The sequence below is a fragment of the Diaphorina citri genome, unplaced genomic scaffold (genome assembly GCF_000475195.1).
Source record: "Diaphorina citri unplaced genomic scaffold, Diaci psyllid genome assembly version 1.1 scaffold1073, whole genome shotgun sequence".
Classification (NCBI taxonomy): Eukaryota; Metazoa; Arthropoda; class Insecta; order Hemiptera; family Psyllidae; genus Diaphorina; species Diaphorina citri.
This window is the reverse complement of record NW_007378502.1, coordinates 43886-68631: the sequence shown is the minus strand read 5'-3', so window position 1 is coordinate 68631 and position 24746 is coordinate 43886. Positions and strand designations below refer to the sequence as shown.

The 24746-nt window shown below is 37.0% G+C and overlaps 2 protein-coding genes across 2 annotated transcripts in view; one reads left to right on the top strand and one right to left on the bottom strand.

Annotated features, from left to right (window-relative positions):
- The window catches only part of LOC103514053 (J domain-containing protein DDB_G0295729), a 41762-nt gene that overhangs the window by 6883 nt on the left and 10133 nt on the right, over positions 1-24746 (top strand). Inside the window, exons 4-8 of the mRNA XM_026827102.1 lie at positions 4732-4838; positions 8628-8795; positions 9259-9386; positions 9988-10142; positions 11723-12088. Coding sequence (XP_026682903.1) covers positions 4732-4838; positions 8628-8795; positions 9259-9386; positions 9988-10142; positions 11723-12088 — 924 coding nt within the window. The remainder of the gene's footprint in view (positions 1-4731; positions 4839-8627; positions 8796-9258; positions 9387-9987; positions 10143-11722; positions 12089-24746) is intronic.
- LOC113469427 (1-acyl-sn-glycerol-3-phosphate acyltransferase beta-like) lies at positions 18640-19831 on the bottom strand. Its single transcript, XM_026827107.1, has 2 exons — positions 19607-19831; positions 18640-18878 (listed from the first exon to the last, which is right to left on the bottom strand). The coding sequence occupies exons 1-2, from the start codon at positions 19814-19816 to the stop codon at positions 18669-18671; spliced, it is 420 nt and encodes a 139-aa protein (XP_026682908.1). The 5' UTR covers positions 19817-19831; the 3' UTR covers positions 18640-18668.

Genomic DNA, 24746 nt, shown 5'->3' with positions numbered 1-24746 from the left:
CGTGAGAATTCTGACGTCATATTGGGCACTTCTTATTCTTCGTGCAGAAAATAATATGTTGTAAACGATGCGCCTTTTTTTCGATTGATAAAGTTCTTTGTTGAATGGTCCTGAGAAATCGAGAGAGAATTCTCTTCCTACACCTCTATCCGGTCAATGCATTATCCAAGAGCTTTTTATCTAGTACTGCAGAGTTTTTTTTTTTTTTATATAGGTATAATATCGAAAGATAATGTACCAAAGCGTCTATTTTACTATGTTGTGTTGTTCTCCGAACAAAGAAAGTTATTATTTGTTATTGCATTGTATTAGTTTTCTATCTGAAGAAATTTCTATTGTGGAGCAGAACTGATCTTGCAGTCTGTGTCCTCTTACGAGATGATTCTGTGTACGTATATAAAGTTATTCCACATTTCCTTTTTGTACAAATTAGTTTATTTCATTTATGAGAGAAACGGTGAAATACGAAATGGAAGGTCGGGAAAAAAGCTAAAAAAAGCTAGAATGGAAAATACCACGTGACCTTTGTAGAGAAACCCTTTGATGAAGGATTAATGTAAGAGAGCTAATTACAAGCGTATGTACAAGTACACACAGCAGTGGAATTGATGAGAGGAATGATGTATGTTTTTTAAATTTGTTTTGTACATTTGCAGTGGTGTAGTCACCATTGAAAGCTAGAGACACTTCTTTCTTTCCTCTCTTGGGGGCTTTTCTCGTCCCTTATTAGTTATCACGTAACCGAAAATAAAAAGACTGAATTCTACACATGTCTGAGTCCTAGATTCGCAAACTAGGGTTGACGAATTCTCGCGAGTCGTGACTTTCCGAGACGGTCTATACAAAAATGCATATAGGAACCCCGGATTCGCTCATGGTTCCAAAACCACTCGTCAGTCCACAATTCAGAAATATGTAGTGAGTTTGCGAATCCAGGATTCAGAAACTTGTAGGACCCAGCATCAGTGATTATTCAACCTCTATGCCAAAATCACCAGCGGATCGACGTAGTTCAAATGGGTTTATTCTTTTATATAGCTTCGCTTTTTTGAAAATCCTTCTCCTCTTTAAAATCTCACTAGACCCTACTGGTGCATTACATGTGTATCATTTTCAACGAGACTTTGTTTAGACTGCTGCTGGCTTAAAGGGACTTTTCAGTCTTACGTCTGCATTCTGCATAGAATAAACAAAGCTTATTCTACTCTACGTTGTAAACTGCCTTGAGTGTTGTACGATTTTCCGTAAAAGAATGCAATTCGCTGGCTTATTTAGAATTTTATATTGTTGGGTATTATGTTATAGGCTTTGATTAAAATACTTGCAATGTGAAACAAACTGAACAAGTTGTTCCTTTTACTACACGTTTGAGGAAAAAAAAATGACGGACCGAAAACATCACTTTCGTTTACCATTGGGAACGGAACCTTAAGGAAAGTAAATATTGACAAGGATAAAGAGTAGACTGTAGACCTACCACTCTCGTACATATTTAACCTGTTATGCAAGTAATTTTAGCTAATAAAACATTATACAATAGGCTCCAACTCATAAGAAATAGGGAAAAAGAGGAATTTTTAATTTTGTTAAGCATACTTGAATGCCTGTCACAAATATCGTTCCCCAATTATAACACCAAGATAAATTTTATGACTTGACTTGGACTCGAACCACCAACCTCCAGATCCAAAGTCCAACGCGTTAACCGCTGTAACTCGTGAGAAATAGAGGAGAATGATCGGGAAATAAAACAGCTTGAGAAATCCTATCTGTACTTTGAGTTAGAAATGAGAAATCCATGTTGGATTCATATCAAACATCTGTGACTGAAAGGATTGTCGAAAGAACCTCGGCTCTGTGTTCGAAGGTGATCAATGGGATTATTTTTCATTAAATAAGGTTTTCTGATTGACAGGTCGTTTACAGTTAGCATTGCTTCTGATCGTTATGAGTTTGTTGCTAATTATTGTCATTATCTCATTATCCTTCCGCTATAATTGCCTGTCTTGCGCGTGACTTGGGATTATGAAAACAATGTTTACATCTATTACTCTAGCGTTAGTCACATCTGTCTCGGTTCTCACTCCCCGGAGTGCAGTGTCATCAATCATATTCGTCAACTCTCAGTCTCTCCTAACACGTCCTATTTATTTACCTCAGAACGAGTACAAATTCTAGCCTGTTCAGATATTTCAAGGCACACATATTGGTTCACTTTTCGTCCGATTATTTTGTTCTCAATTGCATTTCATTCAGCAGATTTTTGGCTCTTAATGTCTTCGCGGTTTTGTGGCTAACCACTGACTACATACAAGAATCAAGAATGAACACTAGTTTTGATTCAATTGTACTGATTCAAGATTCAATTGTACTTCAAATTTCAGAAACGAAATCAGTGAGGTTTTGAAATTGGGCGTTTTGGTAGGGCACGGTAACTTCATGAAAGTTCTTGCGTCAGGTCGAACTTTGTGGGTAAAAATTATAAATAAATGGTCGATTCCTATGTAAAAAGTTGGGGAAAATCCAAATCCGAGGTCAAAACTCCGAAAAAATAACTATAAAAGGTCGAAAATTGAATTTTTATTTTCCGTTCTAATGAAAGAGTTCAAAGATGTGTGACGTCAGACTTTACGCAGTTGTTTTTTTCGTCCGCTAGGTAGCGCCAGTATGCAAGCACGCTTGCGGAGGAGCAGAAAGAAATGCGCAGAAACGTATGCGCACAAAAACATTAACGTGTTGCCTGCGAGGGAGCTTTGCTCGGGACATTTGATGTGACGTCATCGCCTACGGGAGCGTATGTCGTGACGTCAAAGTTCACGTTTTACCGGTATTTTTAAAATCGATTTATCTCGGGATCTAGGAGTCGTAGACGAAAAAGAAAAATTCCGTTGGTCCTCATTTTTCCTGCTCTATGACTTTGAAACATCACCCAAGTAAGCGCAACTGATCTATTCTTTCACTCGTGAGTCATGACTTTTCATCCTACTTTTTTCCCACTTTCCATTTCAAATGACTTTGTAAAAAAGTTTTTATTTAAATTCCTGTTTCATGTAATAAATTATCTCCGCCTTTACCGTTTACCACAGGAGTTTTTCATGGCAAAGGAAAATACTTGTACTTGTTTTGCGCAAAATAATTTATTTGTAATCCTTGGAAAGTGGGGTTTTCCAGTTGGAGCATTTAAAATTAGAGCAAAGAATCGGACACTTAAATCCATGTTGCTCTCATTCTTTTCCCAATTTAACTCTGTTTTAAGAACTAGAACAGTTTGACTTATGCTCTAAATTAAGCTGGAGCATAAAGCCCTTGATTGTGAAATTAGGAAAATCCTTTTTCATACTCAGTACGATACGATATCATTAGTTCCTTTATCGATTTGATCTAATTTCTGTTGTAAATAATTACACGTACATAATGATCGTGTGCGATTACAATATAAGCATTGTAACTACCTAGACTTCTCGAACCCACCTGAGTTCTGCAACACCTTCAAGACAATTATGAGGAAAACTCGATCGAAGGTTACAGACATCAATTTATTTTATTTATGTCCTATTGTTCAGCGTTCAGGAGAAATTACTTTGAGACTTGGGATGGAAAATGGTATTGACTGAATTATTTTTACCAGAACAGTGACTTATACAAAGAAAAGTGTTTGCTGGAATAGGCTCGGTCCATAGAATTTTTCTTTCTCAGTATCATACCTTTGAAATTGTAAAGATTATTTTGCTGTCTCCCATTTTCAATAGAACATTAGAAAAACTTCGTTCTACAAGAAACATCATGGCTTGATCCTGTGCACCTCTCAATATAAGTACCTAAGTTCCTATTCACTACTGAACAAGGAAGTCATTTAGTAAGCAATATATTCAGTATCGGCAAATAATAAACATGGAAAATAATATCTAACTAGAACAGTCTAATAAGAGTGAATAGATTTCGTGTTAGATAATTTAATAGATAGAAAGGAAATTGAAATCAGATAATTAGATGTAAAAATAAGTGCACTTGACAAAATAAAAAAAAAATAATGTTTTACAACAAAAGGCTATAAAAAAGAGAGAGTGACTCCTGACTTCTGGATAATACTTATTTGTAATTGCGGAGGTTTGGTTTAATATTTTAGCGTTAAAATTGAATACAAATGAGATAGTTATCTCCTATCTAGCTACTAGATAGAATCTAGTGTTACGCGAAAACGAGAACACGGATAAGCTGTTTTTTAAGACGTCATATTTGCGAACTAACAAAGCCATTGTACTTCTGAAGAGCCTTTTAATTGGCACTTAGTGTTTGAGAGATTAATTTGCACTAATTAATGCCTTTTATATGACCAAGTACTTGGTACTAATGTATAGTTAGTTTAGGTATCTTGTACCTACTTTGCACTACTTCTATTCTTGTTTTGATCTGGAAATATTTTTCTTTGAAGTATAAATTTATTTTGTTTTCTCTTATTTCCTTTCTGTTTTCTTTCTTCACATCCAACCTTTTTCAGTATACGTTTCTTTCTTTCTTATTTATTACTTTTTTTCAATTAATTCAAAATCCCCTGGGAACACATATTCTTGTTCCTTGTCCCATTCATTCTTGTTAGTTCGCTCATCTGAACATAATCAATCCTCCATATCCTTGCCTCGTGTATTCTTGTCAAATGAAATCCATTCTTTGTTATTGCTCCTCTTTGAGTGGAGCACACTTTTCATGATCTCCTTTGTGTTTTGATTACAGGTAATGTGAATAACCAATTAACGAGAGATAGAGAAGAAAGATTACGACTCCTCAAAGAGAAGCAAAACGAAGAACGACTAAGGAAATTAGAAGAATTAAAACAACAAGTAAGTATTCTAATGGTATATATCCTACTAACCCTATTTCCACTCAAGTTGACTTGAACCCATAACAGCTAACACCATTACATCAGTTGAACCTAGGTTTTGTGGGCTAACCCCTTTTTACTGCACTTGTCATTGTTTACCACCATCTCTCCTCTTTGTCTTATTGCTGTTTTCCCAACAACTATTTCCTGCAAAGTATCATGAGAGAAAGAACTTGTGGGTGGAGGTAATCAAGAGAGCAAATGCAAGTTGGATAAAAAGCGAGTAATTTCTGAAGTGGTTACCTATTTATATTGAGCCATCACTCTGTTGGCATTTGCGTATTTCTCACAAGGTAGATGAATGAGGAATAACATGGAACATGAGGAATAACATAGCATTCTTGTATGGAACACTATAAACTACAGTCACACATCACTTATGACTTTTATGTAGTTGAATTTAATAAATGCATCTACTAGTCGCCAGCTTGCCGTCAAGTAGAAGGATGTCATCTTTATGCATATGACTATTGTGTCCTCTTTATTCAAAGCAGTTCCCCCTCCACCATCTCTTTCCCCTCCTTTTTTTTACCAGACTGACACTCTTTTTCGATTGGAAACAAAGGATTTATTTCCACCCTCGGGCGTGACCCATTTTATTTCGTTTTCCAACCTCGAATTAGAGACAAAGAAAAAGTAGACTGGAAATTTGGAAAAAAAATGGACTGGAAAACCGAGAAAAGTCAGGGAATTTTATTTTTCCATTTTGGTAGACACCCTGATAAATAACTAGCAGCCTGAGGTTAATTCCTAAGCCATTTTCTACCGCCAAACCCTTGAGAGGATATATTCCATGCCACGACTAGCTTTTGAACCCTCACCCTCCTGTTTACCACTACGCCTCTGAGACCGGGCATTGCTCATATTGGGAGCTTTGTACGTATGATTTTCGTGTTCGCCACTGGTAGTGGCATGTCGAATATTTTGAACACATTTCAGTCACATGGGGGCATCTTGAAATGTTTACATGGAGAATGCTGGAAGTCCCTTTCTTTCGACTGCAAGGATATCAGAACGGAGCACAATGTTCTATAAATAGGCCCGTTTTTTTCTTCTTTATTTCGAAAATGAAATTGACTTCTTTTTTAGAATAATTTATTTTCGTTACACATTTATAAAGAACACAAAAAGGTAGCGAGACGATACGAATGCGTTATATTGAATCAAAGAAACGCATTTTATTATCGTGGTGGATGTGAGTGCAACAGGACGGGGAATCTTGTGTTGGAGTCCCGGCCTGTCTTTACAATATTCACAAATTCTTCTCCTGTTCCAAATACAAAATACTTTCAATAGTTCTTCTTCTAATCATGAGTATTTGTGTACAGTTATTGGGTAAGGTATTTGCATTGTTTGACTAATTAATGATTTTGAAACTAGAATATGTGCAAACTCTATGAGGATACAGTGTCCGTTAAATTATTAAGCATTATAACTGCATACGAGAATACGTTTCTTTTTTTTTTATTGCTTCTAAACTGTTAGCTAGTGACTTGAATTCTTAAAATAGTTTTACTATGCCGTAAATTGTGCACAATTCTGTTGTAAACTATGAATATTATTAAATATTTGCGATCATGAGAACATTTCTGTGTTTAATGGAAATATTTTAAACGCCTAATAACCCTAACCTACTTACTTAACTTACCTACCATGTACTCGTATAGGGACCTATGTAATGTAACGCCTGAAAGAGTAAACAAGAAGACGTTTAATACGAGTATAAGAAGGTAGGAGAAAAACTAGAGAAAAACTATAGGAAGTCTAAAAATTTGAACTTGATGTGAATGTAACATGTAACACTCATGACACCTTTCCCAAGAAGCATTTCAATTCACCGCCAATCCGTACCCAGTAGTTCTTCATTGGTTGATGAAGTGGAACGTTTGGCTTGGTTTTATTTTTCTTCTCCTATTTACAAGACTTGGAACCCATTGATAGGTGAAGAATAATGCCTCAGTGTTCAATATTGGTGACTATGTAGGCGAACTTGTTGGAATTGCTCTCAGGCCTGGCAAAAGGGGGAGGGAAGTCCCATGCATCCCAAAAACCCTATAATATATTAGAAGTTTTTTCCCCTTATGGGGATGCACTCAAAAAGCTCACTCTGAGGCTTATGTATGTGTAGGGGCGAACAGCTCTACAAGTTGGGTTAAGCTTATACGAATCCCCCAATGATGGAATATTTGAGGAGCTGCTTCTATGCATAAACTCTATTCCTTTATGCAGGCTTGGGACTAGTAAACTTATTTCTTTCAGCAGACTCTCACCGGAGAAGTTTAACCTATAGCTTGCAGCGGAGTTCAAGATAGAATCCTAGATATACATAAAATTGAAGAAAATATTGTACCATTTTTTACCTATTTGTGTGGAAAAAAAGTGACAATTCGAAGCAGGTCAGGGAGTAAGGGAATATAAGTCATACCCTCGGGTTGTGAATCTATCCACACATCCTTGGATTAAAAAAAAAAAAAAAACACTGCGCTCGCAAATGCAAATTGTAAAGTAATGGTCCCAATATCATATTAAAAAGTAAACTTGAAGTAGAGAACTTGGACAGATCAAAAGAAGTGACTAGGAGAAAATTCATGTTTTCAGTTGAAAGGAAAACTAAATAAATTAGTAAAAAGAGCAGAGGAATTAAACATTGCACACAGCTAAACACCAAGTAGCTGCGACTCACAGTTCAAGGATAGAAACTCCTCTCGCAATTTGTTTCCTGCTATGTTACCCGTGCAATCTTCTAACGTTTTGTTTAGGTTTCTTTGTAGTTGCATTCGAGTGTATTTCTGATTCTGACCAGTTAGATCTCAATGCCAAAGCATTCTTTACTACATGGTTGTGATACGTAATCGGAAAACAGAAGTAATCTGCCTCTGTTTATCCCCTTGTTGTCGAATGGTCTAATTTCAATTAGTAGCAAAGAGCGAAACTCCTTGTTTCAATTGGTAATGATGGAGGAAACGCTTTAACTCAAGACCTCAGAATATCTCGTAGTTAACCCAATAGAGCGGTGCTATATCGGATTCCTGAAACTTGCTGATAGCACGCGTCACACTACTATGTCGGTATTGTGCTTCAGTTTCTTCTACCGCTACATTTCCTACAGATAACCCACTTTTTTACTCCCTTCTCCTCTTCATCCTTCGCCTCTCTATTTCTAACTATTTTCAGCTCCATTATTAATGTACAAAGAACATGAAAAGTTCCTCGCAAAATTCATGCAGGTTAGGAAGGCTTTGCTATAATCTAGCTCCCAGAGTTTACACTAACAAAGGTCTCTTTTCTTTTTTTATATTAAATTCTGTGCTGTTTTTTTTTAATTTGTGCTAAAAGCTGGAGTTCTGTGGGCAGAGTATTTTTTCCTGTGCCTATTTCAGGGGAAAAATGTAAGCTGTTTTCAATTCCTGTCTTTTTAGACGCCTTGGTACTTGGAAATGTTTTAACGAAGAATACCGAGAAAATATACCTTCTAGAAGGTCAGGACTTGAAAGTTCCTTTTCTTCCAGGACCTGAAATTCAAAGAAGAAGTCTTCTATTTTTATTTCATTAAAGAAAAAAAAAATGTTTCTGATTTTTGAAAGAAAAAGAAATGATTACCTTTTATTTATAATTTTCCCTGGGACCGCAAAGTAATTCCTCAGGAAAAAAAAGAAGTGAAAAGTATAAATCATTTCATTTTCTCAAGAAAAAAAAGATCATAATAATATAAAAAAAAATCTAATGTTTTGTGACTTGTGTTTTCCAGGCGATTATAGCTCAAAAATTTAGGGTGCAAAAAGAAGAAGAGCGACGAAGACGAATAGACGAACTGAGAATCCGTGATAACGACAGGAGGCAGCAGGTGGAGGAGAGGAAACGACAAATATGGGAGGTGGAACGGGACAGGAGGGAGGCAATCCTGAGGAAGAACAAGGTAAGAGGAAGAAGAATCCTAAGGAAGAACTAATGATTTTTTGACTTTCATTATCCTAAAGGAAGGGAAGTAATGCAATCCGGTCAAATTTTTTAAAGAGGTTTGATAGGGGTAACTGTAACTGCTAAGGTCTTACCGCCCCGAGCAGGAATGGAACCCGCGACCTAGTGCTAACTATGCTGGGAATGAAATCTTTACCCTATGATATGTGTGATATACATACTACCAAAATAAGGAGAAATATCTTTCTTAGAAGTGTAATATTTGTTTGACGCTTTTTTGGCGGAAATGTCCGTCTTGCGGAGGTGACCTATTCGTTATTAGCCCGAATATTCGATATAAACTTGGAAATACGAGTGGACGTTTTTTTATCAACTGCTAGGGTAAGACGGCTTTCATTGGTCTTACCTAAGACGGCTGACGTGCTAGAATGAAGGTATCTAATGTGGGATTATTTTTTCAGGAGCGGGAAGCACGCATCGAGTCCAAGAAAGGAGCTGAGCGTACTTCCATCCTGTTTGCATTCGGGAGTTCAACACCGCGGATGTTGGAGCCTGCCGACACCGGTGGTACTTACTGGGCTAGTAGAAGGTAACTAGTTATTTCATAACTTTGGTCTTTATAAATTAAGATTGGTTGGAAGAACTCACGTAAGTGAAGAACCCTGCCACTTGGAAAAATAAAGCCCTAAAAATAAATTGAAAAAGCAGCAGGTTTCCGTTTTTTACAACGGAAAATTCACCATAACTCGAGGTCGGTTTAGATTTCAACAAAATCCTCTCCTATTGCACATCTAGAACATTTTAGGAATATTCTTGCCAAATTTAAGCTTTCTATTAGGTGTTGGGGTTCTGAAGATATAGTAATAGTAAAGATAGCGCTAGAAAATTAAACGATTAAGGAATGATAAGTAAAAAAGAAAGGTCTGGAATACCTTTACAGAAGCAGGAGCCTATTAATTGGAAGCTAGTCACCGACATCGGAGATGTATTTTATTGGCATGACCAGTTTAAATCCATTATATTATCCGCTTGGTTGTCGATGGAACTTTTGTTAGTATAACACTAGCTGGGTCATTTAAATCCTCCCCAAAAATGTACCACAAATCGGGGGTCCTTTGATGCGGGGCGTTTGTCATATCCATTTCGAATCGAGATAAAGCTCAGAGCAGTCTCTGTTCTGTCCTGTGCAGGGCGACCTCGACGACCAACGTGATGTCCATGTCCATGTGCACGCCTACCCCTCCCCCGGGCCCTCTCACTCGACGCTCCTCCGAGAGGGAACTAAGCGACGGCAACAAGAAGCGAGCCACTTCTGCCGGAGGTTTACTCGACTATCGCAAAGACGGTAAGTCCTGGAGCATGCTTAATTAATCACCCCCACCCTTGTACTTATTATTATCATGTTTCCATTTATCATTTGCAAAACATACCAACATCAGACAAAATTCGTATAAATGGTATACCCATCCACAGTAGTTGTATTTCGGAATCTCTCCTCTTTTGAAGCTCTTTTCCCCTCTTTTGGCGTGAGCAGCGCCTGTACTAATTCATAGGAAGTCCAAGATGGCGCGCCATTGGAATCGGCTCCGTTTCCGAAAGTTCCCGAGAGGAAAAAACTCCTAGTCTTAGCTCCGGGTCCAAAGTGATGATTTGACGGCATGAAAATTTGATTTACCAAACAGAAAACCCATGAAAAATTGAAGATGACTTTTGAGCAGGAGTACAAATAAGTAGATTACACGCCTCGGCACTTCACATCAAACCTTGCCTTATTTTTCAAATTATTATTGTTGATCTTATTATCACGTATTTTTGTATGCTAAATATTTCCAGAAATCATTTTACTAAGGGTTAGCCTATAAGAGGGTTAGGAAAAAACATAAAAAATCATATTCTGATGTCAGAAGAAATAAAAAGTATCTAAGTTTGCATTGCAGAGCATAGAATTTTCCTATTACGATACTTTTGACATTTCATAAGCAATAAAAGTATAACAAACAACATTTGAACGTTGTGATGTTCCCAGATATTATGCAAAATATGACCTTATCATAGGGAAGAAACCTCATTTTTATAGGTGGGGTAATCCAAAAGTCGTTTTGATTTAGTAGTTTTTTTCTATACTTGGCAAGTCACTTTAGTTCACATTTGTTTTTTGCATACAAGGTAGCTAAGCCCTGCAGTTTTCTATTGGACACAAAACGATAGTAGGGAGTACATTCCCCGAGGTCCGGGAGCTAAGTCTCTATTTTGCTTGTTTAAACTCTCTTTAAGTAAAAGATCTCAGTGCTTGTTTATCAAATAATGATTACTTTCGATTGGCACCAGCAAAACATTGACTGTGATTCCGAGATCAAATGATTTTTTTTTTTTGTAGACACATGCATGACAAATTGCTCTCAGCTCTGAGAAACCCCAGAGCCCAGAGCTGTTTCATTGACACACCTCTTATAAGTAACACCTCTTTCACTTTTCATGACAGCAAAAGCAAACTTATATGAGATAAGTACGTGAAAACTTTGTTTAGTATAGAAATTTTAGAACACTTGAAAATTTCGGTACTTACGGGAAAACATTTTAAGGGATAATTTATTCATGTTGTTTCCCCCTAATAGCTTGTTGTCATTGTTATAAGAACTTTTATAAGAGAAATGATTAGCATTAAATTCTTTTTATCGTGATTTTAATCGAATAATGAAGCTCGCAAGTTAGGTAGGTTTAGGATACTTTAGTTGTAAGTGATCTTGTAAAACTCAACTCCTCTACCCTGTGATATTGATTCATCTTGTTATTGAATGACCACTATGTATTTGTATTATACTGTTACTGTTAGGATCAGGATGTATAAATGTTCTAGGTGTACGAGGGAGACATATTCTAGAGCTTTGTACACAGCTGTTGCATGGTCCTGGGTTTTGCTTACAGGTGAAGACTTTGGCACTGGAACGGTTCAGCCGTTTCGCACCGCATATCGTAGAAAAACAGATCTTATGCCTACCATCCCCTCTTCTTCTTCTTCCCCGCGAACCCCAGGTAGGGCTTACTCCATGTCTCGCCTTGACGTGTTGTCTCTGCCTCGTCCTCTGCCTTCGCCACCAAAGACACAACAGACCCTGTCCTCCGCCAAGTCTATGCATTCCTTGGCGGCAGGACAAAGAATGCTCGGTAAAACTGATAGTAGCAAAAGTATGTTAAATATTGCGCCCATCCCTCCACCTCGTCTAACGCGAGCTGAGAGACTCCGCAAAAAAGCCAAGGAAGCTGCCAAGAGTGGCCAGGCTGCTGCTTCAGGTACTTTGCACGCTTTCCCCCAGTTTATATTCCCTAACAGAGCGGTATCGGTACAAGGAGTAACATTGGACATCGTGGGCGCTGGATCTCTTCTCATCTCGCACGCTTCTGCTTCATTCTCATTATCTAAACCTAGTATTAGTACTTACTTACTCTTCTTATCTCCTGTACAAATCTGTCTTGCAGTAGCTCATAATATTATTGGTGCTAAGTTAGTTAACCTAAGGGGAACCTCTGGTGCTTTTATATTTACGCCCCAAGCAGTTTTGTCTAACCCTCAATCCTGTGTCTGTGGACATTCATCTTGAACAACAATGAGCCACATCTCTCCACTACCTAATCAAACCTGTATTCCACAATTTCATTATAAAAGCTCTTTCGGTCAACTTTGAATCTTGCTGAACATCAGATGACAGCGACTATATCATTCAATAGCATCAATCACAGTTCTCTCTTGAGTTTTACAGTTTGTGTTCATGACGTTTGTTTTGTGAGTTTTTATAGACATTTGGCTTTTGCTCGTTTGAGTTAATATTGGCACTCACTACTAAGCTTTCAAATTCAATGCTTTGTTTTTGTCTTGTTCCAAACCAGTCTGACTGATCTATATCACGGTGGATTTGATTACTTTAACGTTGCATTGGATTTGAATTTATTAGCTAATGGTGTTCTATTAATTGCTACTATAACATTTCTAATATTTATTACTATCTGGAATAGATCTGTAGTCAAATAATTGAAACCTTTCTTTGTTTCGCTTACTTGAAGAAATCCTAGTGTGTTTTTTATCTTATACATTACATGGGTCTTTAACAACTAAGATATAGTCCAACGGATGGAAATCTAAATCAATGTAGAATTTTAATAGAAGCTTTTAATCTTTAGACTATAATTAAGCTTTTATTAACCACGTACTATTATTTAACGCTACATTTTAAATGTCTGATCAGTTTAGCTAGGAAGTCTAACCAATAACAACCCGATTAATCTAGAATATTGCAGTCTTGGTTAGTTGGAGTTTTGCATTTTTCACTACTTAACCAACGCATGTTTTTACTAACAGGGAATCCGGATTTTTATTTGCCATGCCTTTTTACTTTTCTTATCCTATATTAAAGAAAGTTGTGTATTTTCTATTTTTATCACGGATTGCATTTCTCATAATATGAGTGCATGAAAATGAATACCACCAACTATGAGCATCTTTGAATGTGTTCTTTTGTTTTATCCACTGAGCTAAACTAGGTGGCAAGTACAGAATTGTGGGCATGTGGGGTGTTAATAATAAGGAATATTTTGAGGGTTTAAAAAGGAACGAATTAAAAATCCTCCAATGCTACTTTGAAACTCATAAGGCTGGTCTCACATTGCAAAACCAAACCTATGAAAATGACGGACCTTTTTTAGGCTCTATATCATTTTCATAGATTTGGCAGCCAACTTCGCACTACTCTAAATCGCGCGTCTATGCGTGCAGTGTGAGACGGGCCTAATGCTACAATCCGTCCCAAAGTTGGTATAAAGACACAGGCATGGCAACTAAAATCCTAGATTCTCGGCTCACGCTCACTTTGCACAACCAACACAAAACCACAACCCTGGTAACTGGTAACGTATTGAGCTCCCCCTTCCTATTAACCTTGGTGACAGTATAATTCTCTCACTGATGGGTGTCGGAACTAACGGTAATTACTATAATTTTATTTTAATTTTAAGTTGTTGATTTTCATTATTATTTAGGGATCTTTTTTAAGGAGCGGTAGCGCTCCGCCCTGCCAAGTCAAAACAGTTTGACAGTTGGTTATACTTCATTATACCCAAATAAAAGACATTGAGGTGCGAAAAGCTTTAGGCAATAATTATTAGTTAAGTGACTGTAAACCCGTGGATTATAGAGGCCTAAACATTTTTTCAACAACATTTTGAATATTTCAAAGTATCTATACCCACTAAACTTATTTTGGTAGCTCTCCCTTCTTGAGCATTCAATGACGAGCAATATTAGTGAGTAGATACGAAAGATAGTTACGATATGCAGTTTTTCAAAGGTGATTTCAATACCTAATCAGCATACATGAGGAGCCTGAATATTAGGACATTAAAAGGACCGACAATCAGCTCCCATGGCGTAGTGGTCACTGCGCTCGCCTTGCACGCGGGAGCCCCGGGTTCGATTCCCGGCGGGGTCAAGAAATTTGTATCATGCAAATGATTGATTCCGTGACTGGCTGTTGCGGGGCCCACTCAGCCTCGTGAGGAAAATGAGTAGCTATGACATATAAATGCGCATAGCGACCGGTGCCAGCATGGTAGGTAAACATTGGATTTTAGGATTATTGAGATATTGGGAAAATCCTACAATGCTGCAGTGAGTACCAAAGTTGTGATATAATAACACAAAGAAACTGCATTTACATTTTTACAATGATAAATGATGATAAGGTCTAATCAGATATCTTAACAATTCTGCGATGTTATATGAATATAATTATGCACTGGACTCCCATGTTTCGATACGAATACCTACGAATTGCCATCACATCGCTAACTTGGTTTTGTTTTGTGAATGACAGACCTTTCTTTGTTATGCTTCTGCAGTGACCACTACGCCATGGGAGCTGACTGTAAGAAGATACTAATAACTAGATTACCTACATTTTTACCCCCACCCCAACTACCTACTGATACAGCAATCCAATTTGACACAACTGTATTGCATTACTTGTGTAGTAGTTAATAGGTTTGCATTCCACAAGCCATTTCAATGTTTAAAATTTTGAAAATTCTGAGGGACAACATGTTTGTATTGATGTGGGTTTAAGCAATAATATCCATTCAAAAGTGTATAGATATTATTTACACCTGCCTCGGTGGTGTAGTGGTCAAGACGCTCGCCTGGTAAACAGGAGGGCGTGGGTTCAATCCAAGCCGAGGTATGGAATTTTATCCTCAATGTAATTTGAGAATTTGACCACAATAATACTGCTGGAGTAAAGGGACTTTTCAGTCCTATGCGAGCAGTATAAATAAGCACTATTATTATTATTTGTTTAGGATAATGTTCGCCCCGGGCAGGAATCGAACCCGCGACCTAGAGCTAGCGCTAACAAGGCAGACGCGCTACCCTCCAAGATAACTAGGATGGCAGATTTTCTTTTGTTAGGTTGATTTTTATTTTAACTCCAGGTGTTTGTCCTTTCTAAAAATTGACCACTGCTCTGGTCCTTTAATTATTTGCTATTTTGGAGCTGTGGTCAATTTTCCAGTAGTCAGTTTTACGGAAGGAAAATACACCTTGAGTGGGTTTCACCAACCTTCCTTTTAGCCACTAAAAGCCTCTTAGCTTAACAGTCCTGCTAAGCTTATACAAATGGAATTTAACTAGCTGTTAGCTGAACAGACCTTTTAGGGGCGAAAAAAATATTGTTGAAATCTACTGCTTGTCTTATCTCTTTTCCAAATTCCGCCTGGATCTTTCCTTAACCCAGTATGTTCCAGTGCGGCTATGCGGTACCAAGCTAGGCTGTGGAGAAGGTGGTTGTGGTGCTTGTACAGTCATGGTCTCCAAATATGACCGGGACAAGAAGCATATTGTGTATCCTTTATCAGCTTTGGTTGGGTGGAAGTGCTCACTGTGTGAGAATCCTGCCATAAAGCCTTTAAAAAAATATCATCTAAGACCTCTGTTACCGCTTCCACTTAAATAAATGTCTTCAAAACTTTGCGAGAATCCTGCCAAAAAGCCTTAAAAAAAATATCATCTAAGACCTTTGTTACATCTCCCACTTAATTAAATGAATCTCTTAAAAACGGCCTGTTGCACACTAGAAGTGTAATCGCAGTTTTAATTATTATTAAGGTCATCAGGGGCCGCCTCTTCTATTTATTTTATTTTTAGATTAGATTAAGTACCTATGCATTTAGTATGTTGTACTGCTGGAGAAAATCATGGAAACAATAATATGTAATTATGTCTATTATCTCTACTGAGTTTAATGTCCGATAGGGTCAAATTCCCCTGAAACACAAATGTGAAAATAAGGACATATCGCCCTTTATGGTCAGCTCCCATGGCGTAGTGGTCACTGCGCTCGCCTATAAAAAAACATCACCTTTTTATGTATTAATGGATCGAAGACCGTAGATCCCATGTTTGGTAAGGGAATATGAAAGTTGAGCACCCACCGTAGACTCCTAGCTGTTGACTTTTGACTTTATATCTCTTATGTTTATGTTAGGAAAAGATAAATAATAAGAAGGAGGAGAAGAAGAAGAAGGAGGAGGAGAAGAAGAAGAAAAAGAAGAAGGAGGAGGAGGAGCAGGAGCAGGAGAAGAAGTAGAAGAAGAAGAAGAAGGAAAAAAAAAACTTTTACATGTTTGTGTGTGTTTGCTTACAATCGCTGAGATAATGAAATATTCACGAAAACAGCATACCTACACATTGCACCACCTTGTCAAAAGCTCTGGGGATTATTATCTGGGTGAATATTATTATTATTACCTAGGCAAATAGGTACTTATTATAGGTAGTAGGTAAATAATTATTTTTATTGTTACCTAACCAACACCCTCTATAGTCTGTTCGACGACAAGCCACCCGCCACATTAACAGACCCATTTTAACTGTGCCTATATTTGTCTCGTTTCAGTCAGCTCCCATGGCGTAGTGGTCACTGCGCTCGCCTTGCACGCGGGAGACCCGGGTTCGAATCCCGGCAGGGTCAAGAAATTTGTATCATGCAAATGATTGATCCCGTGACTGGCTGTTGCGGGGCCCACTCAGCCTCGTGAGGAAAGTCAAGAAATTTGTATCATGCAAATGATTGATCCCGTGACTGGCTGTTGCGGGGCCCACTCAGCCTCGTGAGGAAAATAAGTAGCTATGACATGTAAATGCATGATTGATCCCGTGACTGGCTGTTGCGGGGCCCACTCAGCCTCGTGAGGAAAATGAGTAGCTATGACATGTAAATGCGCTGATCCCGTGACTGGCTGTTGCGGGGCCCACTCAGCCTCGTGAGGAAAATGAGTAGCTATGACATGTAAATGCGCATAGCAAGCATGATAGGTAAACATTGTTTGTTTAGGATTGAGATATGTATTGGGAAAAATCCTACAATGCTGCAGTGAGCACCAAAGTTGTGACATAATAACACAAAGAAATTGCATTTACATTTACATTTACTTTTGATATTATGCTGAGGCGCTGAGCACAATGGAGCAGATGCAAATGGGTAAAAATTATAAATAGGTAAATGGTCGATTCATATGTAAAAATCTGGTGTGAACATCACACGACTTTCCTTATCTTATTGAATGGTGCTTATTTGGGTGTTCTGTTGTAACATTTACAATATCTCTAACCGTTTAGTCGTCCTAAACTTTCAATTCTAGTCCTTTTTTTATATATTTATCATGTAACTCTGTATTTTCTCTTGTATTTTTCAATTTTAAAATTTATATTTATGTCTTCTTTGTGTATTGTGTATATTGTTCAAATATGTATTAACTGGGTTCGTCCCGTCAATAAAACATTATTATTATTATTATAAATAATGTACCTACCTATACCTAGCTTAGCTTATTATACGTAAAAAAAATCAGCAAAATCGGCTGAATAAAACCAGAGATATTGAGATTACGAGCGGTAGGGCAGTAAGTTTCCATAACCCTTAATAAGGCAGTGGTAGATGTAAAAAAAAAAAAAAAAAAAAAAAAAAAAAAAACTTACATTGGAGCACTTGTATGAGATGAAATGATTCCAGCACTAAAACACAACGTCACTTAAAAGCGCAAACAATTAGGTTCCTATCTTGAAAATTTTAAAATTGATTTAAAAAAAAAAAAAAAAAAAAAAAAAACTGACTCCCCCCATTCCTTTTTAATTCCCTTCCCTCCCGTTCTTCCCCCCTCTCTCTCTTCTTCATTTACCTCGTTATACATATTCCCTACGCTCCTCGCTCTCTTCTTCATTTACCTTGTTATACACATTCCCTACGCTCTCTCTCTCTCTCTCTTCTTCATTTACCTCGTTATACATATTCCCTACGCTCTCTCTCTATTTAGATTCAGAGAGAGAGAGAGAGAGAGATACTGGATTATGTTTTTTTAATTTCCTTATCCTATACTTCCTATAGGAAGGAAAGTAGGTAATGTAATCGGGTGAAATTTTCGATGGTCTTTACTGTTCTTAAAGTGAGCTATTATGCCCTTAGTTTTGAAAAGTTGACATACTTATTCCTGACTCTAAGACATGTTCATGAATATTTTATGTTTATTACTAAAACTTTTTACCTTTAACCATGATAATGTAATTTTTCCTTTACAAATCTCTTCTCGTCCTTTGCTCTAGTTTTTCCCCATTTCCTATATCGTTCAGTACTTCTTCTCGTTCTTGCTCTCCTCCTCCTCTTCCTTCTTCTTCTTCTGCTCCTCCTTCCTCCTCCTTTTGCTTCCGTTCCTTCTTTTTCTCCTTCTTCCAAAAAGGAGAAGTCTTTTCTGCTTCTTCTTCCGTTCGTTTTTCTACTTCTTCTTTCACGAAGGTCAACTTTTTAATAGTGCAGTTTGTTACAGGTAGACATCAAAATATTGTTAATTGTACTAAATAAATAAAACACTTACCATAGCCAAATCTTTTGTGTTCCATATCGATGAAGTAGAATGGAGAGTAGACCAGCGGGTAGATTGGCACTTGATGTTTGATAGCCACCCTAAAAGCACCCTTCCTGAAGGGGAGTAACTTGTTCGGATTCTTGTTGCGTGTACCCTCGGGAAAAATCAACATTTTAGCCTGCGGAAAAGAAAGAAAAGTTAAACCGATTCCGATGATTAGCCATCTTAGCCTATGGTTTCGTATGAGCTCAACCCAACTTTTAGAGCCATTTGCCCCTATACCTAAGCTCGGAGTGGGTTTTTTTGTACGTAGCCTATGGTTTAGTACTGGCGCTATCACGCGAAAAGTTGGGAAACGAGCTTCAGAAGAGGGAAATTCCAAAAGGAAATACAACTTTGCAACAAAGTTAAGACTTGAGAAATAAGAGAGGAAAAAGTGGGTAAAAGAAAAGGGGGAATGCGTCTTTTCTAACACCTTTTTTCCCTGCGACTGGATTATTTTTTAAATTGCTTTTTAGGAAGAAATTAATTGTTTTCTTTTGTTAGCAATACAATTAGAAATGGGTACCTACAAGTAGTAAGTAGGTAACAACAGAACTTTTTGTTCGTTATTTTTTGTTATCGGTACCTAAGCACTAAGCACGTACTTAGGTGATACCTATAAATGCGAAAGGCCAAACCCGCAATGCGATTTTTCCCCATTTAAATTACGTATTAAATTCCTTTAAAAAATACAATAAGATTGATAGAGAATTGTTATATTTTCAACTTCTAAAGTTGTGTCTACACATATTCGATCGACGAGGTGAATCTATGTTGTCGAGGCAGTGTGGACGGTTCGATGGATGTCAATCCACGGCCGTCGACTATGTGTGGACGCAGCTTTACGACTATGAATTTTCTCACATTTTCTTTGAAAAGCCTCTCCGCCGCTTCGTCCAGAGTTTGCTGGCCTGATTTAGACTTGGACAGGCGACTAATAAAGACAACTCCAGCCAAATAGGCCACAAAACCGAACGGGAATACGAAGAGCAGCTCTTTTTTGGACACAGCTGCTACGTCCCTCATGACTGGCCATACATGAAATAAACCTGAAAGGAAAAAAAAGCCATACATAACATCATGGGTATTAATTGACATAGGTAGGTAATTGTTTTTAGTGAAAGTTCCCTTGCGAAATGGGAAAGAAAATGTCAGCCTAGTTTGGAGGGTAGCGTCCCTGCTTTGTAAGCCCTAGGTTGCGGGTTCGATTTCCAATTATGTGGACTTTTACATAAACAGATAAGGATCGTTCTCGGAAAGGCTGGCTTTCTTCTCCTTCTCTCTTCGATTTCCCAAAAAAAGTGGGTAAGTACCTACCTAGGTTAGTGGTGGGTGGGTGTGTACGATGGGTGTGGTGTGTGTGTGGATGATGTGTGTGTGGTGGTGAGCGATGCAAAGCTCGCGGGTATCCCGCTAGTAATAGATAAATTGAAAATATTTATGAAATAATATGGGTAGGCTATCGAGAATCCTCCCCTACAACCCTACATCCCCAATAAATTTCTTAAAATACGTGCACATTGCATACACACTTTTATTTCACGGCATTCACACAAATATTTGCAATTTTTTGAATGTAGCAATGCAGGAAAACATAAACAGACGTTCCCCGAAATATAGGATTTTTTTTTTTTTTTTTTTTTTTTTTTTTAGCTTTAGCGTAGTACATAGGTCCCTATGTCGGTATGTCAATGTACCTACACTTTCGTAAGTTAGAATTTATTGTTGTGAAAAATACCGACTTCTCGGCCAAAAAAAGTTAAATAGGTAGGTAGGTAACATAAAAAAGAGATGATTTTTTTTTATTTTTATATATAACTCCCTCCATCTAACAGGAAGCTGTAACTGTTCTGCAAAGGTATTATCGTCCCGAAATCGAAGACAGAAGAAGGGTGGGATAAAAGAAACCCAGCCTTTCGGAGAACAATCCTGTTTAGGATAAAGTAAGCCCCGGGCGAGAATCGCTTAAAAGCCTTGTTCCCACGGCGCGTGGAGCGGCGGCGCGTGGCTCGCTACAAGGCAGACGCGCTACCCTCCAAGCTAAAATATTTTTTACTTTTTAAAAATAACAGAGCCAAGAAATAAAAACACTCTTTGTTTGTTTGTTTGTTTTTTTTCTTTCAGTTTCAATGTTTTTTATATTTTTTTAAAAATCGTTTTACTATTTTTTTGTGTTGTAAAATTCGTTTACAATTTTTTCTCTTACAATTTCTTCTAAGTTACATGAAAAAGAACTTCATTTACGTTGAATCTCATGTAAATTACAAATAAATATAAAATGGTAGGTAATAAATAAAAAAAAGAATAAATAGAAAGAGGAAACCCAAATAATAAATAATTAAAAGGTAACTTAAAGTAGGTACATTATTTAAAGCAATCGAATTGGATCCGAATAAACAAAATTGAACTTACAAAATTAAAATGTAAGATGTTGATTTAAATAAACAGAATTGAACTTACATATTTAAAATGTAGGATATTAATTTGAATAAACAAAATTGAACTTACAAATTTAAAATGTAAGATGTTGAATTGAATAAACCAAATTGAACATACAAAATTTAAAATGTAAGATGTTGATTTAAATTAACGAAATTGGACTTACAAATTTAAAATGTAAGATGTTGATTTGAATAACTAAAATTTGACAAAATTTTTGTACCTATCCTCGTACACTTCAAGCTGCTGTTTTCAGTCAATACCGAACATCCAATTTTGTTGTCCAAAAATAATTAAAATATTGGTAACTTACCTACAGCAAATATCACTTAAAATTCTACTGGTAACCTTAAAATTATAATTTCAATTAAAAAATAACAACCGAACAATGTTCATAACACTGATCGGCTAAATTTTAAAATTTAAACATACAATCAAATGTTAATTACTAAAACAAAATGGCCGACAAACGGTTTTGAGGCGGGAAAATTTGATTTCCCCGCCAAAAACCGATTTGGTCGGCCCTTTTAATAATCTCATTGCGAAGCCATTTAGAAACCAATAGAATTGGTACTTAAAACGTAAATAAATGCAGTAAAAAAATAAATAAACTTAAATATTATACGGATAAGAAGAGTACTTAAAATAAATAAGAATAAATAATTAAATAAATAAATTATAAATAAGTAGATTGATAGCCAGGGGCACATTCTGAGTTTGAACTTTCAAGTTTAACTTTTGAATTAAGCAATTGCTAAATCTAATATTTAAACTTAATTAAAGTTTAAAATCTGATTGTGGCTCTGGCCGTTATTTTATCTTCTTAAAATATAAAATCAAATATGTATGTTTTTATCTTTAAAAAATGTTTTATTGTTTCTTTTGGATTTCATAGAAAAATTGATTAAAAAATATCAACGTCATAGTTTTTAGTACCTACTTGGCAGTTAATGATAAAGTTTCTTAATCTTTTAAAGATTTTATTATAAAATATATCATAGTAACTTTATTACCTGGCAGTTGATAAATAAAATATCTGGCAGTATTCAATAATCACACTTGCAAAATAAGTACAGAAGCAAGCACTAAACCTGAAAATTTTGGATTTTCAATGCAACACTTTTGTATCAAGGGAGGCAGGTACCCGAATATCGAGAGCTTGACTCTTTCAATCAAAACTTGCATCATCCATTCTTTCTATTGCAGAAAAGCTCCAAAAGTGAACTCAAAAGCTTCAAAAGTTACCGAAATTCAGCTTTCAAAATCTGTTCACATCAACGCCTCTTCTTCGCTATTAGAATCACTTCGTGAACAATCGTTAAACATCGGAAACTCGTGACGTTTTACCATCGCGGTTGGTTTTCAGTTTTTCACCATTAATCATTAGTCCAAAATCAAAATAAAGGAAGATTTTAATTTGACCATGGTCTAATTGTTTAACCCAATTGGCAATTTTTCCTTCATTTCTTCAAACTCTCCTCCAAATTGCATTGATTATTTCATTACTTCAATCGATATTTTCATAACATCGATCATTGTTCGATCATGGGCGAAATATACTGAAAGTATATTATTGTTTTTTCTTAATTTTCAATTCTCGCGAAACCCCGCGCTCACTCGTGGATCGAATAATCGATCAGCTGGAAGCCTCGGGAGCCGTCGGGTCCTCTCGGGAGTCGCACGAGCTGGTCGGGCACATTCGCGCGGAGCGGGTCTCGCGTGAACGAAGACCGGCGGAAAGAGTCGCTGCTGGACGAGCTACTCGTGCGGGGTCGGAAGTTGTCGTTGAAGGAGACGCGACGCTCGGGGAAGCCCTGCGAGCCAGTCTCTTTCTCTATTTTATCTCTCTTTTCTGTGTCCCTTTTTCTCTCCTCTTCACTCTTTCATTGTCCTATCGTCTCTTTCATTCCTTTTCTTTTCTCCTTCTACTTCATCGTTCCGGTTTTCTTCTCTTTTCTCTCCTCTTTTTCCTCCTCTACCACCCCCTCTCTTCCATTTCCTTTTTTGTCCTCCCCTCTCTCTCCCATCTTCTCCTATATTCTCCTCTCATTTCTCTTTCTCCTTTTCCTCCTCTATCCTTCCCTCTCCTCCATTTCCTATCTTTTCTCTTCTTCTCCCCTCTTTTTCTTCATCCTTCCCTTTGTCCTCTTTCTCGTCATCCTCCTCTTCCCTTATTCTCTCCTCTTCCTTCTTAATCCTTCTCCTCCTCTACCCTCTCCTCTCCATCTTCTCTTCTCCTGTTTATCCAATATAACCCAGTGCAGCGGTAGGACTGTTTTCACATAATGGAGCAGTTGCAAATGAGTAAAAATTATAAATAAATGGTCGAGTCCTATGTAAAAAGTTGGGAAAAATCCAAATCTCCGAAAAATCCAAATCGATCCAAACTCCGAAAAAATAACTGTTTTTCCTTTCTAATGAAAAAGTTCAAAGAGTTGTGACGTCAGATTTCACGTCAAAATGCGCAGAAACCCATGCGCACAAACGAGGCGGGAGTCATAAATTATGACGTCATCTCGTACGGGAGCGTATGCCGTGACATCAAAGTTCACGATTTACCGGTATTTTTTAAATCGATTTATCTCGGGATCTAGAAGTCATAGAAGAAAAAGAAAAATTCCGTTGGTCCTCATTTTTCCTGCTCTATGACTTTGAAACATCACCCAAGTAAGCGCAACTGATCTATTACACGGAGCGTGACTAGATACCTCCCTCCTTACCTATCTACTCTACATAGCTAATTAGCTACCTAGGTATAAATACCACAGTAATTTGTAGTGAATTAATCTCGGGGGACCAATTATCATTATCTGTAAACTCCATTACTTTACGTTAATTATTAGGTGTACGGGTAAATATCATTGTTAGAATTAAAATCATTGTAATCATTATGATTTTCATTACTATTATTATTAGATACTATGACAATTAGGTGCTTTGGTAATAATTATCATTGTTAGGTAGGTATGATTATTATCTGTAAAGTGTAAATTTTAGACTGTTATGATTTATTTGCGTTTACTTGCACAGTATTTACTTTTTGGATTACTGGGGAACGATAGGCACAGGACTTCCTTTCTTTTTGTTTGTTTGTCTGCCGAGGGGGCCGGGGCCTCTCACCCCCACCCTCTAAATACAGCCCTGCTGTACGCAACTATACAATACATAGTATGCCAACAACCATAGTACACGTAGGTAATAGGTACCTATACCTACGTACGTATCTATTCAATTAAAACTACTCACTTTTCACTTTCAAGTACTTTTCACTTTCAACTAACCTGCCTCGGTACCGTAGACATTATCTGTTAAACTCCATTACTTTACGTTAATTTTAGGTGTACGGGTAAATATCATTGTTAGAATTAAAATCATTGTAATCATTATTATTTTCATTACTATTATTATTAGACACTATGATTATTAGGTGCTTTGGTAATATCATTGTTAGGTAGGTATAATTATTATCTGTAAAGTGTAAATTTTACACTTATATGATTTATTTGCGTTTACTTGCACGGTATTTACTTTTTGGATTACTGGGGAACGATAGGCACAGGACTTC